The 16387-nt window shown below is 46.3% G+C and overlaps 1 protein-coding gene across 1 annotated transcript in view; it reads left to right on the top strand.

The window, feature by feature from the left end:
• Window positions 1–16387, top strand: part of CYFIP1 (cytoplasmic FMR1 interacting protein 1) — a 142303-nt gene that overhangs the window by 57293 nt on the left and 68623 nt on the right. Inside the window, 6 exon segments of the mRNA XM_040425141.1 lie at window positions 4102–4258; window positions 4495–4591; window positions 4748–4824; window positions 4907–5015; window positions 6097–6216; window positions 8322–8521. Coding sequence (XP_040281075.1) covers window positions 4102–4258; window positions 4495–4591; window positions 4748–4824; window positions 4907–5015; window positions 6097–6216; window positions 8322–8521 — 760 coding nt within the window.

Raw genomic sequence — 16387 nt, 5'->3', positions numbered from 1 at the left:
TGAATATGGCACACGAGATGTGCTGTTAACTGCATGGTACAACTGGAATAAGGAGATTCATCTGTACACCAAAACTGTCCCAAGCAAGATCCACCTGGCCTCAACCTTATTCCTAAGCTCACTGTTTACTCCATTGGTCAGTACCATGAAAGAATTTAGCAGACCAATGTACGGCTTTATAAAATGTAGCCCCTCTAAATGTATGCGCCTTCATTTATTTTAAGAGATTGTATGCCGATTGAAGGTGAAACCGATTTAAATTGTATGTAGAGTGATTTTTACAGTTGGGTTTAAATATTGGGATTAGGGACAATCATAAGAGCATCCATCTCAAGGACCTAGTTAACTTTATTAATGAAGCAGTTCCCTTATTAGGCCAATTTGATCTGGGAAACTCACTTTGTGTGATGGCTGCATTTCCCAGAGCAAACACTGCTTCTCTAACCCAAACTCAGAGCATCATAGTGATTTAGGATGCTGTGAGGTCTACTGTACTGTAGTCACATAATGCAAAGATAACAGTACAGAAGACATAAGGTCAGGCAGGAACTCACTGCATCCTAAATCACTATGATGCTGGTTAGGGTACTTTCACACTTGCGGAACTGCCTGCCGGATCAGGCAATCTGCATGCAATTGGACAGCATTTGTAGACTAATCCAGATGCGGATCCGTCTCACAATTGCATTGCAAGAATGGATCCGTCTGTCTGTTTGTCATACGGACAAACGGATCCGTTTCAATTTTTTTTCACATTTTTACTGGTCTTCGCATGCACAGACCGGAAGGACGGATCCGGCATTGCGGTATTTTTAATGCCGGATCCGGCACTTATACATTTCAATGTAAATTAATGCCAGATCTGCTACTTTCACACTTGCGGCAGAGTGATCCGGCAAGCAGTTCTGTTGCCGGAACTGCCTGCTGGATCCGGCAAAACGTATGCCAGCTGATGGCATTAGTAAGACTGATCAGGATCCTGATCAGTCTTAAAAATGCCTGATCAGTCAGAGAAATGCATTGAAATGCCGGATCCGTATTTCCGGTGTCATCTGGCAAAACGGATCCGGCATTTATTTTTTTCACCTTTTTTTTTTTGGTCTGCGCATGCTGATCTGGCATTCTGGTATTTTGAATGCCGGATCCAGCACGAATACACTCCTATGGAAACAAATGCCAGATCCGGCATTCAGGAAAGTCTTCATTTTTTTTCGCCGGAGATGAAACCGTTTTTATCTTTTGCCTGATCAGTCAAAATGACTGAACGGAAGACATCCTTATGCATCCTGAACGGATTACTCTCCATTCAGAATGCATGGGGATAAAACTGATCAGCTCTTCTCCGGTATTGAGCCCCTAGGATGGAACTCTTTGCTGGAAAAGAAAAACGCTAGTGTGAAAGTACCCTTAGAGGAGCAGTGTTTTGTCTGGGAAATGCAGCCATCACACATGTGAGACTGGATTTGCTTAAAACTTTTCTTCCCATCATGGCACCGGACCAGGTTGTTTGCTAATGGCAGGCATTTAAGTTAAACATCTCACTGCTGAATTTGACTTAGTGACAATTTAGTATTCTGCCCATTACTGCTTTAAAGGAGTTTTTCTTACTAAATCATTATATACATTTGTTCTCTGGACTAGAGTGGCTTAAAAGGAATCTGTCTCCCCATACTTCCATAGTAATCCAAATAAATTGTCAGAATTGCTTTTGTCTGCTGATTGAAATGCTGTTTCCTCCATCTCGATCGGTACCTGCATTCCAGAGAGATTCCTGCTTTTATTTGCGAATGACCTGATTGGTGTAACGAGTGTTTGATCATTGCTCCAAAATCTCCACTCCCTATTCCTGGAGGCTGCGACCCCCGCTAGCTTTGAGTGACAGGGCCAGTCAGGGGCGATGTAATCGTGCCTCTCCCAGTTTCTTTCCCATGCACCGGCTCGTGGGGAAAACAACAGTTCTGTCAGCAGGCAAGTGCACATGTGACAGTTCAATGGAGATATGTGGTGATAGGATGCAATCTGCACCGTTCAACAAATTTCAAGCTATAACTTTGGCACGAGGCTGCATTTTGCCAAATCAGTAATTCCACAGTGTATAAAAAGATCTTTTAGTATAATTAACAAGCACCTATGTGAATATCTCTCTTTTTAGGTTTTCAGAACTTAAATGTTTTTCCTAAGTAATGTTTATAGAGGCAGATATTTAGAAATCTAAGGTTTGTTCACACAACTTACATGATTTAACGCTTCTGTAGTTTGCCCACTGCCCCCTTTTACTGCCCATATGGCAGAGGTAGGTTAGCATTAGGTCCTGTGCCACCTGAGATACCTTGAAGTGGTGCGTGGGCTCCGGTATGTCCTTCATATAAGGATATATTGGCTAAAGTCTCATTTTAACATCAGTGTGAGGGTTTAGTCAGATTTTGCTGATTGCATCCACCACAGTAATGCACCTATTCTTCTAAATGTGTTCACACAACAGAAAATTTCAAGCAGATTTTGGTGTGAGTTCCACCTCACAAAGTGCATGAAATTTGCCTCTATTTGTTTCCAGTGGGAATCTGCTTTACTACTAAAACCACTACAGGTTAAAGGAGTTGTCCAGCCATTAATATTGATGCCCTATTGTCAGGATAGGTCATCAGTATCTGATTGGTGGAGATCTGACACCCAGGACCCCCACTGATGAGCTGTTTGACCATGCGCTCCATGTAAGCACTGCTTCCTGGTCAATACAATACATCTCTTCTCCTGTGGAGCGGTGGCATAGTTTAATTACAAGCATTCACTCCATTCACTTGAATGGAGCGAGTCCTCGTATTACACTGCACTTCCTGAGATGAATTGCAGTGTAATGAAGAGAAAGCGGCGTCGGCATGGAGCTCAGCCTCCACTTCAAGCAGCTGCTTGACGGAGGTGTTGGGAGTCGGACAATAGGTCATCAGTATTAATGGCTGGACAACCCCTTTTAAGGTGGATTTACACTTCCTGACTGTCGGGCAGATTTTCGGGGACAACTGTTCGTACAAACGCTCGCTCCAGATAATCCGCCTGTGTAATGGTGCCACAGATCACCCGATGGTCGAGCGGGAACGCTTGTTCATCGGGTGAAACGATCTTTCATACAGACACCTAAATCATTGTTTCTGGCCAGCAGATCATGGTGTCTAAACAGCACATTTTCTGCCCAGAAACAATGAATCTGTGCGGGGGTGAGTGATGGCAGTAGCCAGCATGGATTAGTCCCATTGAATACAAATCCATGTCTAAAACCTGATGGTCCTCCTTGGACTTCTGCGACTGATTCTTCATGCAGAAACGTCTGCAATGTAAACATACCCTTAGACAACTTTATCATGAATTGCAATGCCAGTATGGTCACTTCTGGATTGCTTACAATGAAAAATAAATTGTAGATAGAGCAGAAGATAGAGTGTTCTTTTAATACCATAGCAAGGTTGAAATTCCAATTGATATTTTGATTTAAAGACAATTGAGAGCCATAAAAAATGCAAGTAATAAAAGCAAGGTTTGTGTTTTGCCACAAGTTTTCTTAGATGTGAATTGTTGTAGTTTGCACTAGTTTTATGTCGTTTTTTTTTCATTGTTAGCGGACATCATGGGTCGAGAAGTGGTAACGGTACTGTCACTGTAGTTACTGACCATCTGAGATCTGTCTCTATGAACTTTACTTCATATTTGTAAGTTCTGGAAGCCTGAAGAGGGACATTAACATAGATGTTGTCCGGGTTCTAGATATTGATGCCCTATCTTCAGGAATAACAGCTAGAAAGAGACAGCTCTGTAACCTGGCACGGCCAGTACAGTTGGCACAGCTTTTGGTTTCCGGCTCAGTCTGGCTACTCAGAACAGCTGATCGGTAAGGATGCCTGGTGTTGGACCATGACCAGTCTGATATTAATTACCTATCCTTGTGATAGGCCATCAATATCTAGAACCCAGAAACCCCTTTAATAAGGCAATAGCAAGCTGTAACTGCCTGGCTGTTCACTGGTCCTTTTGCGTTCTTAGCTGGTATATTGGTGTCATTCATAGACTGGTGGTCTCTATGGCTAATACAATGTTTGCTTCTTCTTAAAGAGACCTTACAGCAGTGCTGTGATCTGTCCCAGCTGTGGTTTAGAGAGTTCTTCTTGGAGCTGACCATGGGCCGTAGAATTCAGTTCCCTATTGAGATGTCCATGCCTTGGATTTTGACGGATCACATTCTAGAGACAAAAGAGGCATCGATGATGGAGTAAGGATTCACATTGTACATCATTCATATCTTTATACACTGATCGGTATAATCTTTTGGGTGGCACCTTACATAGACCTATCAGATATTACTGTCAGTTGGGTTCTGGGTCAGGATCATGTATAGTCTGCACAGAAGAGGTAGAAAGTACCAGAACACTTTAACTGCCAGTGGTAAAATGTAGTACATTGTTATTGGTTTTTCAATTTTCATGATTTTTTTTATGTCTTTTGTAGGTATGTTCTTTACTCTCTGGACCTATATAACGACAGTGCACACTATGCCCTCACAAAGTTTAAAAAGCAATTCCTGTATGATGAGATTGAAGCTGAGGTGAGTGAACCTTTCTGCAATCTTTTCAGTCAATACTACAGGTATTCTTTATGAATGCAGAACATCAAACTGCCCAATGTGCTAGGTTACACCACTTTAATATATGAATGTACCCTTCAGCTTGTAACTTTGTGCTTATTCCTACACTGCCTGCAGGTAAACCTGTGTTTTGACCAGTTTGTGTACAAACTAGCGGACCAAATATTTGCCCATTATAAAGTTGTAGCTGGAAGGTATGGACCTCACCTTTTGTACTCCAGTGCCACCTCATGTTGGTTTCATTTGGGTGATGACTTTGACTTTTTTTTTTTGCAGTTTACTCTTGGACAAGCGGCTTCGGGCAGATTGTAAAAATCAAGGAGCCAGTATTACGCAACCAGCATCCAACCGTTATGACACGTTACTGAAGCAGCGTCATGTTCAGGTTCGTATTGAACTAAAAAGGCTTTGGGTGATATTAAAGCAAATCTAAGGGTTTATAGAGAAGGCCCAGTAAGGTTGCTTTAAGGCTTGTTTCTACAGATATCACTAAAAAGCTTTAAAGTGTACCTCCGTATTATATTGTAGATCATAGCTGCCAATCAAGATCCCTGTTAACTGGAAGACTTAAAATTTGTACGGCAGCCTCAATCCATCACATAACTGGCTGGCTTAGCCCACGTGAACAGCATTTTAACCTATCAACAGGATAGAGAAGAGAAGTCCTCAGTCCATTGCTCCATTTAGTTCTGTGGGACTGATGAAGCATTGTCTACGTCGTGAATGGAGCAGTGACCTGACATGCACCAGTCCTCAGTATCACTGGGGGTCCCTAGCTATCCTGCGTTTTATACCATTTCCTGCGGATAGGGTAATAAATGCCTTTAACAAATGACGAGTGTAAAAATAAACAGGAAGATGTTCATTACTTACTTATTAGTTGTATTTTAGTTTATACGATTACTTGTATCAGAACTGTGGCATGCCAGAATGTCATAGTGTAACTAGACGTAGGTCTGATATAGTCGCCATTAATAAAGGACGACTGTCAATCTAAATTTATATTTATGGATGAATATCACTTAAAAAACAAGACCTTTAAATGAAAACTATGTAGCGAAAGCAGAGTTTGAGGCCTGAATGAATAGCAGAGAATGAAGTATAAGAAATCAGGAGGGATTTCCCAGTGTTGATAACGTATCCCCAGGACAGTTCATCTCTAACAAACCCCTTTAGTCTGCTCGCACAATAGCAATGGTCTGTCTGCTATCCAGACTGTGTAGGGAAAAAGCCTGTAGACAAGTAGAACGGTAACACAAAGTGGTCAGTTTCTAAGAGGAATAACAGAAGAATAACGTAATGCAGAGCTATAAGAAAAGATGCTCTAGTATTATTTTTTTATGGGATAGCAAATAGATAATAAAACAGGCCATGAAGATTGTGTTTTGTAAAAAGGGGTATGTTCTATGCACTTCGACCATGTTGAGTCTCTGGTAGTGACTCCCATTATGTTTCCTGTTTTTTAGCTCTTGGGCAGATCTATTGATCTTAACCGGTTGATCACTCAGAGGATTACTGCGGCTATGTATAAATCTTTGGAATTGGCGATTGGGCGATTTGAAAGTGAAGATCTCACGTCCATAGTGGTAAGTGTGATCTCCCATCCACTAGAACCAAGTTTAGACTATACTTTTGAGACCTTTTATGCTTGTTGGTGTTAGTAGTGAAGTGACAGCAGAATGTAGATGTTTTTTGACAAGAACTACACCGATGATATGATATGAAAACCGCTTTTAGATTTAAACAATTTGCAATAAAAATAACAAAATTGAAAGAAAAGGTTTTCCCGGCTTAATTCTTGCAAAATGGATCATTATATCATATTATGACTAGTGATGCCAAACCTATATCGTGCAGTGCAGTGCTCCCAGCCTTCAAACTGAAATTCCTCTTAGCAGGGTGAAACTAGACCCAAGTCCATATTTTGGATAAGTGTCTTGGCCTGACCACGATCCTACGGACCCAAACTTACAGCATCACAGGACTCTACAATGAAGTTTTTTTTCTGGTCAGTTCAACCCGAGATCAGGCAGGGTGACACATCCGAAATACTGACACATAATTAATTAGTCAGTAATAAACTCATGTGGACCCAGCCTAAGTGCATGCTTATGTCCTGTTAGGGATCACTCACATTACATGTAGCTGAAGAACGTTGGTTTTGAGCATGTAAGGTATCCAGCTGTCAGAGACGACTGGACCTTCCTAAGAGAAGACCATTGCAGTGTATAACAGCTTCCACCATCACAATGTCCTCTTCCACAGCATCCAATGCTGCCGGCTGGGTTGGGACTCTATTGGACAGTCATGTGGGCTCTTTTCCCCCGGTAACTGCAACTTCTGTGGTCCTTCAATGGTTAAACCTCTATGTGTGCAGAATTGCTATGCAGTGTTCTGGTCATTAAAAGGTAGTGCAAAAAAAGACATTATTTCCTTACATGTACTGTAGAATGTGTCCGAAGGCAACAAAACATAACTTTGTATGAATACTTGGGATATGTTCACACAGCAGGTTTATCACTGATCAGGTAGCCACACGCAGATTAACCACATTAGATAGGGATAATTTGCGTGCCGATCCATGGCATGAACAACTGCAAGTCCATGGCTGGAATCGGAGGATGAGCCTAATTTACATCATATGAAAATATCCTTGTGCATTAATTTTGTCCTACAAGCTGTGAAACACAGGACGGCGAGTGAAAGACACAGAACTGGCCCCAATATCAATGGATTTGCTGTCCAGATATTTCAAGGTTGATTTTATTTTATTTTTTAAATGTGAACGTGTGTTTTTTCCTAAGCCATAAATAAATGACACGTTCACAACATGTATTTCCCGTCAGGAAGGATGCTATTGAGTTACGTAGCAGTTGTTTTCACAGCTGCCTTAGATGAAATGTAAGCCCAAAGTCTTACCATGCCTTCAGCCATTGGGTAGTGGTTGCTTTTATGACGTTTGGAATTCAAAGTCTGCTTTGAATGGATTTGTGTGTGTGCTTTTAGACATGTGGCTTAAATTCATCCGCCTAGGAAAGTGTCATCAGTGGGAAAGCTAATTTACAGAATAGGGTGCAGCGAAGTCCTGGCATTTTCCTATATGTGTAGTAGGGGCACACCTTTTGTTACCAGCCATAAAAGAGATTCACTTCGAATGCGCACATTTCATCTGGAATTCAGGCTCTTGAATGTGTCTCAAATGTCGTGTCTTTCAAAATGATCTATTTGAAGGAATTATTAAACATTCTGGCAATTAGCTTTATGTTTCTGTCAGTGAGCGTAAAGAAAGGCTGTGCACAAAATGGTGGGGCAGGGCAGCCATCTAATGTGTGTAATTGCCTCCCAAATCTCTGATTGCTATGTCATTTGTATGGATAGCCTCCGATATTTAACTCAAGTCCTTGATATTCATTATTAAATGAGATCTCCCAATTCCCAATAAGGTGTTTTACTAAACCAGTGCCTTATGGTACTGTGTGAAGACGATTGTGAATTTCTGCTCTTCTTCAAAGCTGAAGATATACTGCTCAGTCTTCATGGTTCACACAAGAGCAATTGCAGGGTCATAATTATAGCTTTTATATTTAGCTTTTAGTATGATTCTTTGTGAGGTTTGAGCATTGTCCCCACATGACATTTAGCGTCATACATCTAGCCTAATATACTGCTTTCTTCTTTCTTTACACCCTAGGAGCTAGAAGGCCTTCTTGAGGTGAACAGAATGACTCATAAATTGCTGAGCAAATATCTGACCCTGGACAGTTTTGACGCCATGTTTCGAGAAGCCAATCATAACGTATCTGCCCCCTATGGCAGGATCACTCTGCATGTGTTCTGGGAGCTCAACTATGATTTCCTCCCCAACTATTGCTATAACGGTTCTACCTACAGGTGTGTATTGCTTTCTATAAATTCATATTTACTGTCAATGAGTCACAGGCTTTTTCTGTCTACAGCCCGATATATCTTTATACATACATCTTTTGAAAAGATGCTGGGTAAGATTTATCATTACTAGATGAATACATGCCTAAATAGATTGGATCCTATTGGTAAATGTTCCCTTTTAATCGATAAATCAAGTTTCTGACTTTTATGGGCTGATCAACATATATCTGCTAATAACCAATGTGAGAAGTATCATCTCAAATACATTTATGCTAAATGTTAAGAACCGTCCATAGATTCCATTGTAACATTGCTTTTTATCTATTTCTGTAGCAAAAGAGAAGGTAAATATTTCATACATTGGCAGTTGTATCGTTCAGAAAACCATCCATTGGATCTGTTATACATAGTTTCTCGTTCATTCCATTGGGGGACACAGACCATGGGTATAGCTTAGAGATATTACTAGGAGGGACACTATGCAAAAAAAGAAGCTCCTCCTCCTCGGGCTATACCCCCAGGCACCTCCAGGAGAACTTCAGTCTTTGCTTAGTGTCCGTTCAAGGAGGTTGACATTTATTCTTCTCCTGTTTGTTATTTTTTTCTGGTTTCAGATGGGGACGCAGGTCAGCATTGCGCTTTCCTGGCCCCTGTGGAGGGTCTGCCACGGTCTTCTGAAGGTTCCTGGCTACCTCCCATTCCCCCACAGAAGAAAAGTGGATCCAGGCTCGACATGTTAGCTCTGGCATCCCACCAGCTGCTGGGACACCTGCTGCCTACCCTCCACCAGAGCACTGCTCTCCTTGATTGGAGTCAGACGTCTGAAGAGGTGAATCCCTGCTGGTCTGGACATCGAGGGAGCATGCTGTGCAGATAAGTATTGCCTGCTTCAATCTCCCTCCTTTCCCCCCCCTCCCCCCACCCCTTCATGTCGTCTGTCTGGCGCTCTGTGACCTGAGGTGAGCTAGAGAAGGACCGGCTGGGGGCATTTTTTCCCGTTGGGAGGGGGCCCTTCTGGGGAGGGCTGGTGATTCCACTGATACCTGCCTGCAGCTCAGACTATGGCCGCACCGGCGGCAATCTTGGCACTGAAGGAGTGTATTTTATCTTATGGCCGCTGCGCTCTCTGCAGCTCCCGCCGGCCTGCTCCTCCCGATATTAACCCCCGCTGCGCCGTTTCTGGCGAAGGGGTGTATTTGAAGTGCGCGCGCTTATTTCGCGCGCTTATTTCGCGCCGCAATGACGCGTCCAAGGGGGCGGAGCCTCGGCGGCCAGCTCTGTCTCTCCCTACGCCGGAGACTCTGCTGGATTGCGGCCGTGCAGCTCCTCAGTTCTCGGTGACCGGAGACTTCTGCTGTTGCCTGGGTGGTAGGAATTGCAGCAACCTGGTAGGAAATCTCAGGCTTCCTCTCAGGCTCCACTGGAGTCATGTAAAATATGCCTTAGGCCTTTTTCTGTCACTGGTTCCTGTGACTCATGCCCTGCTCCCGGACAGGATCAGCCTCCTTCTCTTGCTCAGCCCGGTCCTCCCTCTGCCCCTGCGGATCCAGCGGTACCCGCCTGGGCCTCCGCCATGTCTAATGCGGCAGCTGATCTGGCCTTAGTTGCCAAGGCAGCCATGTCCTTCATGGAGCGCATGGCGGCTACTACTCCAGTGGCATCCACCACTCCATCCCCTCTCAGCGACTCTCACAGAGGGCGTCTGACTTCTAAAAGGCAGCGTGAGCGGCAGCATTCCTCCTCGGATGACTCCGCTTCTCCCCCTCGCCTTGAGGCATGCCCGGTTGACTCTCCCCCTCGCAGGGAGCGCAAATCCGATGGGGAATTGTCCGGATCGGACGAAGTCACGGAGCGGGAACCCCTGCCTAAGCTTTCCACCATGGTAACCGAGTTGGTGGCAGCTGTCCGTGACACTTTTAATATACAAGGGGATTCTCCTCCCTCCACTAGTCGGGAGTTCTCCCTTTTTCCACCCAAGAAACAGGAGTCCGCCGTGTTCCCTATTCACGAGGAATTCACTGCGGTCCTATCAAAAGCTTGGGATCGACCTAATCAAAAATTTTCGGCCACCAAGCGTATGGATACGCTTTATCCTTTTCCAGCTGACACAGTGGAAAAGTGGACTTCTTCCCCTAAGGTAGATCCTCCGGTGGCCAGGTTAGCCAAGAACACGGCCCTTCCCGTCCTAGACGGTTCCTCTCTGCAGGATGCGGTGGACAGACGTTTGGATTCACTTTCCAAGTCCATCTTCTCGCTGGCGGGCGCTTCCCTGCGACCGGCCTTTGCGTCGGCTTGGGTCGCCAGAGCCCTTACAACGTGGTTGCAGCGCCACCACCAGGATCTGTCAGAGCAGGACGCCTCTGCAGATACTCTGGATTTTATCATCCAGATGTCTCAAGCGTCTAAATATCTCTGTGAGGCTTCAATGGACATCGGCTCCCTCTTTGCCCGTATTTCGGCCCTCTCTGTCATTCAGCGCAGGGAGGTCTGGCTGAAGGTGTGGGATGCTGATGCCTCATCCAAGCGATCCCTCGCTAACCTTCCCTTTGAAGGGTCCAGGCTCTTTGGGGCTCAACTAGATGAATTCATTTCTGCCGCAACAGGGGGCAAGAGCACTCATCTACCCCAGCCCAGGACCAAGCGTCCCTTTCGGTCTCGGCCTTCAGGTTTCCGGGGCCAGTCCTTTCGTCGCTTCTCCACTGCCAGGACGCCGTCATCCTCATCGGCAGGGGGGTCCCAGGACTCCCGCAAGAAGCCTTTCTTCAAGCCCCAGCCTTCTTGGCGGCCTCGGGCGCAGTCAGCCCGTCCTCCTGCTCCCAAGCAACCCTCCGCATGAAGGGGTGCCCCCACCCCTCGTGGTGGGGGGCCGTCTGCTCTCCTTTCAACAGGTCTGGAGGGCTCACGTTCAGGACGCCTGGGCTCTGGAAGTGGTGACGTCCGGCTACAAGTTGGAGTTCGCGTCCAGCCCGCCGGAACGTTTTTTCCCTTCTCGCGTTCCGGGGGATCCAGCCAGGGCCTCGGACCTCTTTTTTGCGGTCTCCTCTCTTCTGGACCGTGGTGTCATTTCCCCCGTTCCCCCAGAAGAGCAAGGGACAGGTTTTTACTCAAACCTGTTCGTTGTTCCAAAGAAAGAGGGGTCAGTGCGTCCAATCTTGGATCTAAAACTTCTCAACAAGTTTCTACGGGTGCGGAAGTTTCGCATGGAGTCCCTTCGCTCCGTTATTGCTTCTCTGAGTCCAGGAGAATTTCTCGCGTCTGTGGACATTCAAGACGCCTACTTGCACGTCCCTATTGCAGAGTCCCACCATCGCTTTCTGCGCTTTGCCATAGGGGGGCGTCATTACCAGTTCGTCGCCCTACCTTTTGGGTTGGCAACCGCCCCTCGAGTTTTTACGAAGATTCTGGCGCCTCTCATGGCGCTTCTTCGCACCAGGGGCATCTCTTTGTTACCATACCTAGACGACATCTTGATAAAAGCTCCGTCTCTTCCACAGGCCGAGGACAGCATCCGAATCACGGTTCAATCCCTGGAACGGTTCGGATGGCTGATCAATCTCCCCAAGTCCTCTCTGCACCCCTCCCAGAGACTTTCGTTCCTGGGGATGATCTTGGACACCTCGATTTCTCGGGTGTTTCTTCCAGATTCCAAGGCTTCCCAGATTCGTCTGGCAATGGTGCTCCTTCTACGCTCTCCACGTCCCACCATTCGGGAGTGCATGCGGGTGCTGGGCCTTATGGTCTCCTCTTTCGAGGCGATTCCGTACGCCCAATTTCACACTCGTCCGCTACAACAGATGATCCTTGCCCTCTGGAACAAGAACCCTCGGGGTCTAGACACTCCTGTTCGTCTGTCCCGGCAAGTTCGAGCGTCTCTCCCTTGGTGGCAGTCTCCCCTGAACCTATCGTCAGGAAGGTCCTTCCTTCCGTTCTCCTGGACGATAGTCACCACCGACGCCAGCCTCATCGGTTGGGGAGGTGTTCTCCGGAACCTCACAGTTCAGGGTGTCTGGTCGACGGAGGAATCCCGTCTCCCGATAAACGTTTTGGAATTGAGGGCGATTTTCCACTCCCTCTCCCATTGGACTCCTCTCCTGGCGACTCGCCCGGTGCGGGTTCAGTCGGACAATGCCACGGCTGTGGCTTATGTCAACCATCAGGGCGGGACTCGCAGTCGGGCAGTAATGCGGGAAGTAGCGAGGATCCTCTTATGGGCGGAGTCTCATGTTCCAGTATTGTCGGCAGTGTACATCCCGGGAGTCGACAATTGGACGGCGGATTTTCTGAGTCGCACCAAGGTGGATCCGGGAGAGTGGTCTCTCCATCCGGAGGTGTTCGAGGACATCTGCCACCGATGGGGCCGTCCGGACGTAGATTTGATGGCTTCCCGGCTCAACCACAAGGTGCCGGTGTATCTTGCCCGCGCTCGAGACCCACGGGCGGACGGGGTGGACGCGCTGGTATTTCCATGGCAGCGGTTCAGCCTCCTTTACGTCTTCCCTCCGATTCCTCTGTTGCCGAAGGTGCTGCGCAAGATCGAGGCGGAGGGGATACCAACCATTCTCGTCGCTCCGGATTGGCCTCGTCGCGCCTGGTTCTCCAGCGTCGCTCGTATGTTGGCGGACGTCCCGTGGCCTCTGCCCGACAGAGAGGATCTCTTGTCTCAGGGGCCGCTCTTCCACCAGAATTCACGGCAGCTGCGTTTAACGGCGTGGCTGTTGAGACCGCCATCCTGAGGAAGAGAGGCTTCTCTGATGCGGTGGTAAGAACCATGATCAGGGCTCGAAAGCCGGCTTCTTCACGAATCTATTATCGCACCTGGAAGGCCTTCCTGGTGTTTTGTGAGAAATCGGGCTACTCGCCCCTACGTTTCTCTGTCCCAGTGGTGCTGTCTTTTCTCCAGTCCGGCCTCGACATGGGTCTGTCGCTCAGTTCTTTAAAGGGTCAGGTTTCTGCTTTGGCTATCTTTTTTCAGAGGTCCATTGCCTTTTTGAGACCTGTAAAAACCTTCCTGCAGGGGGTGGCGCATTCGGTTCCTCCGTATGTGCCTCCCTTGCCCCCCTGGGATCTCAACTTGGTTCTGCGCGCCCTTCAGGCGGCGCCTTTTGAACCTCTGAGGGAGATCTCTCTGGTTTTACTCACCTGGAAGGTAGTTTTTCTGGTGGCCATAACCTCCATCAGGCGAGTTTCGGAGCTGGCCGCACTTTCCTGCCGGGAACCTTTTCTGGTCTTTCACCAGGATAAGGTGGAGCTCAGGCCGGTGCCTTCTTTTTTGCCCAAGGTGGTTTCTCCCTTCCACCTTAACGAGGATCTTGTCCTGCCCTCTTTTTGTCCTTCTCCGGTGAACCCCAAGGAATGTGCTCTCCACTCCCTGGACGTCGTCAGGGCCCTGAAGGTGTACCTGGGGGCTACCGCTTCCTTCCGGCGTTCAGACTCTCTCTTTGTGATTCCTGAAGGGTCCCGTAAGGGCCTGGCGGCTTCCAAGGTCACCGTGGCGCGGTGGATCCGTTCCGCTATTGCTGCGGCATATCGCGCTCGCGGCCACGTTCCGCCGTCGCGGATTACCGCTCACTCCACAAGGGCAGTGGGTGCTTCCTGGGCTAGACGCAATCGCGCATCCGTTTCCCAGTTGTGTAAGGCGGCCACTTGGTCGTCCTTACATACTTTCACAAAGTTTTATCAGTTACACTCTCTGGCCTCGGCTGATGCTGCTCTTGGGCGCAGGGTATTGCAGGCTGTGGTTCCGGTTTGACTACTGGACGTTTATTCCTGGCGGTGTTGGATTTGTTCTTTTTTCCCACCCCATGGACTGCTTTGGGACGTCCCATGGTCTGTGTCCCCCAATGGAATGAACGAGAAAAGGAGATTTTTGTGAAACTCACCTGTAAAATCTTTTTCTCGTAATTTCCATTGGGGGACACAGCTCCCGCCCCCTTTTTTGGTTTACGCCTTAGGGTGTGCTGTGTGATGGTTTCCATAATGTTTTGTTTCCGTTCTCCTTCTCCTACTGCTTTTGCAACGACTGAAGTTCTCCTGGAGGTGCCTGGGGGTATAGCCCGAGGAGGAGGAGCTTCTTTTTTTGCATAGTGTCCCTCCTAGTAATATCTCTAAGCTATACCCATGGTCTGTGTCCCCCAATGGAAATTACGAGAAAAAGATTTTACAGGTGAGTTTCACAAAAATCTCCTTATTCAACAAGACATCGTGCGCCTAAAAACACTGAAACAGGCATACAATATTTGTCCATCATCCACAAATGTGTTAAAATTAGATACTGTACAATGCAAACAGCTGCCATGTTACTAAATTGTACAATCTCTGCATACATACCATGTATAAAAATACTAATTAAAGGGGTATTCCCATCTGGGACGTTGATGGCACATTGCTTGTATATGCCAATAATGTCATATAGGTGTGGAACCCGCTCCTGTCTCCAGAATAAGACCCCCTAAAGTGAAGCAGAGCACACCTTACTCCACTAGCCAGATCCACTGGCTTGGCTATTTTGGAAGTCCCGTAGCCATGTACGGTGGGTCTCAGCGCATGATAGGCTGCTCTCCCATCACTTTGGCAGCCCTGTTCTGGAGATTGGAGCGAGGTGGGACTAACACCTATCTAACATTGATTGTGTATCCTAGCAATATGCCATCAGTGTCCCATATTGGAATACACTTTTAATAATTAATAGACACAGCCACCTTCATGCAGCTTTGCAGCAAATAGTGATTGTAAACAAAAATTGGGAAAAAGACAAATTTGCTACTTAAATGTATGGTCTAGTAAGAGTCCTTATTCGCACAAAATATATTCAGCTAAAAAATGTAAAAATGTTTTCCAACCCTCTATACAAACTAATCCTAATTTAAAAATGCTAAATTCCTAAACCTGATGTAATGCGTTAACAATTGTCACCTTTTAGACTGGTATAATGCAGGCACTTTATTGCTTCCGTATAACACGACACCCGTCCCTCCTGCGGTTCATCAAAATTATAGGTAGTGCACCATAACTCAGGTTCTGATGAACTAAGGAAAGTCCTGATGTTGGGTTCATAATATGGGCACCAAGAAGTCGCAGTATTACACCTGTCTAAAAAGCGTATGAATGCTCTTTTGTTTCATTTTCTGTAATTGAAAATTATCAATTATGGCAACAGTTAGAGGGTGAACATTTTCTGATCTAGTGATAAATGATCGCTATTACGGTATCATGTAACAGATATCACTAGAGAAACAGTCAGCATATTTTACTCTAAAGTTTCGGTATACACAGGCTAGGGACACTGTAAATTTTAAACTTGTTTGTGTGTGTGGTGCAAGGGTTTGGTTCGACTTAATTGATGCTGTGACCCAGATGCTGGTAAATGGCGCAGTCATGGCGTCAAGTAAACAGCATAACTAGTTACAGAGGGGTGATTAGATGACAGAGTGCGCCATCTTCTCACTCCTTTTCAGCTTTTTTATTTTTTTTTAAAATAGACCCCCCCATTTCAGAGAGGAAGTATGCCCAGAAGTCCATGTGATGCCTCCCCCTGGGGTCATGTACAGTTACACAAAAACAAGAGGATCTATGTCTCTTCTCCTTTCCTTGCTGCTTGTCAGCACTGGCTGAAGTGGGAGGTCTGCTTTAATCTTGTATATCTGAGCCTGACAATAAGCTGACAATCTAAGCTTTAAAACCAGACCGGGATTGTGGTGCTAGCTACCATACAGGACCCGTTTCTAACTTGTGTATCTTGAGCTGTATCAAAGTCTTGTTTTAAAGCTTAGGTTGTTGGCTCTAAGACGAGACTTGCTTCATGTCTCTAGCTGTTATTCACCCAGAAACACAGCCATCAGTAGCAAGGAAATATTGAATACATCCTTGGCT

The sequence above is a fragment of the Bufo bufo genome, chromosome 3 (genome assembly GCF_905171765.1).
Source record: "Bufo bufo chromosome 3, aBufBuf1.1, whole genome shotgun sequence".
NCBI classification, from domain to species: Eukaryota; Metazoa; Chordata; class Amphibia; order Anura; family Bufonidae; genus Bufo; species Bufo bufo.
This window is presented reverse-complemented; position numbering and strand designations above follow the sequence as displayed.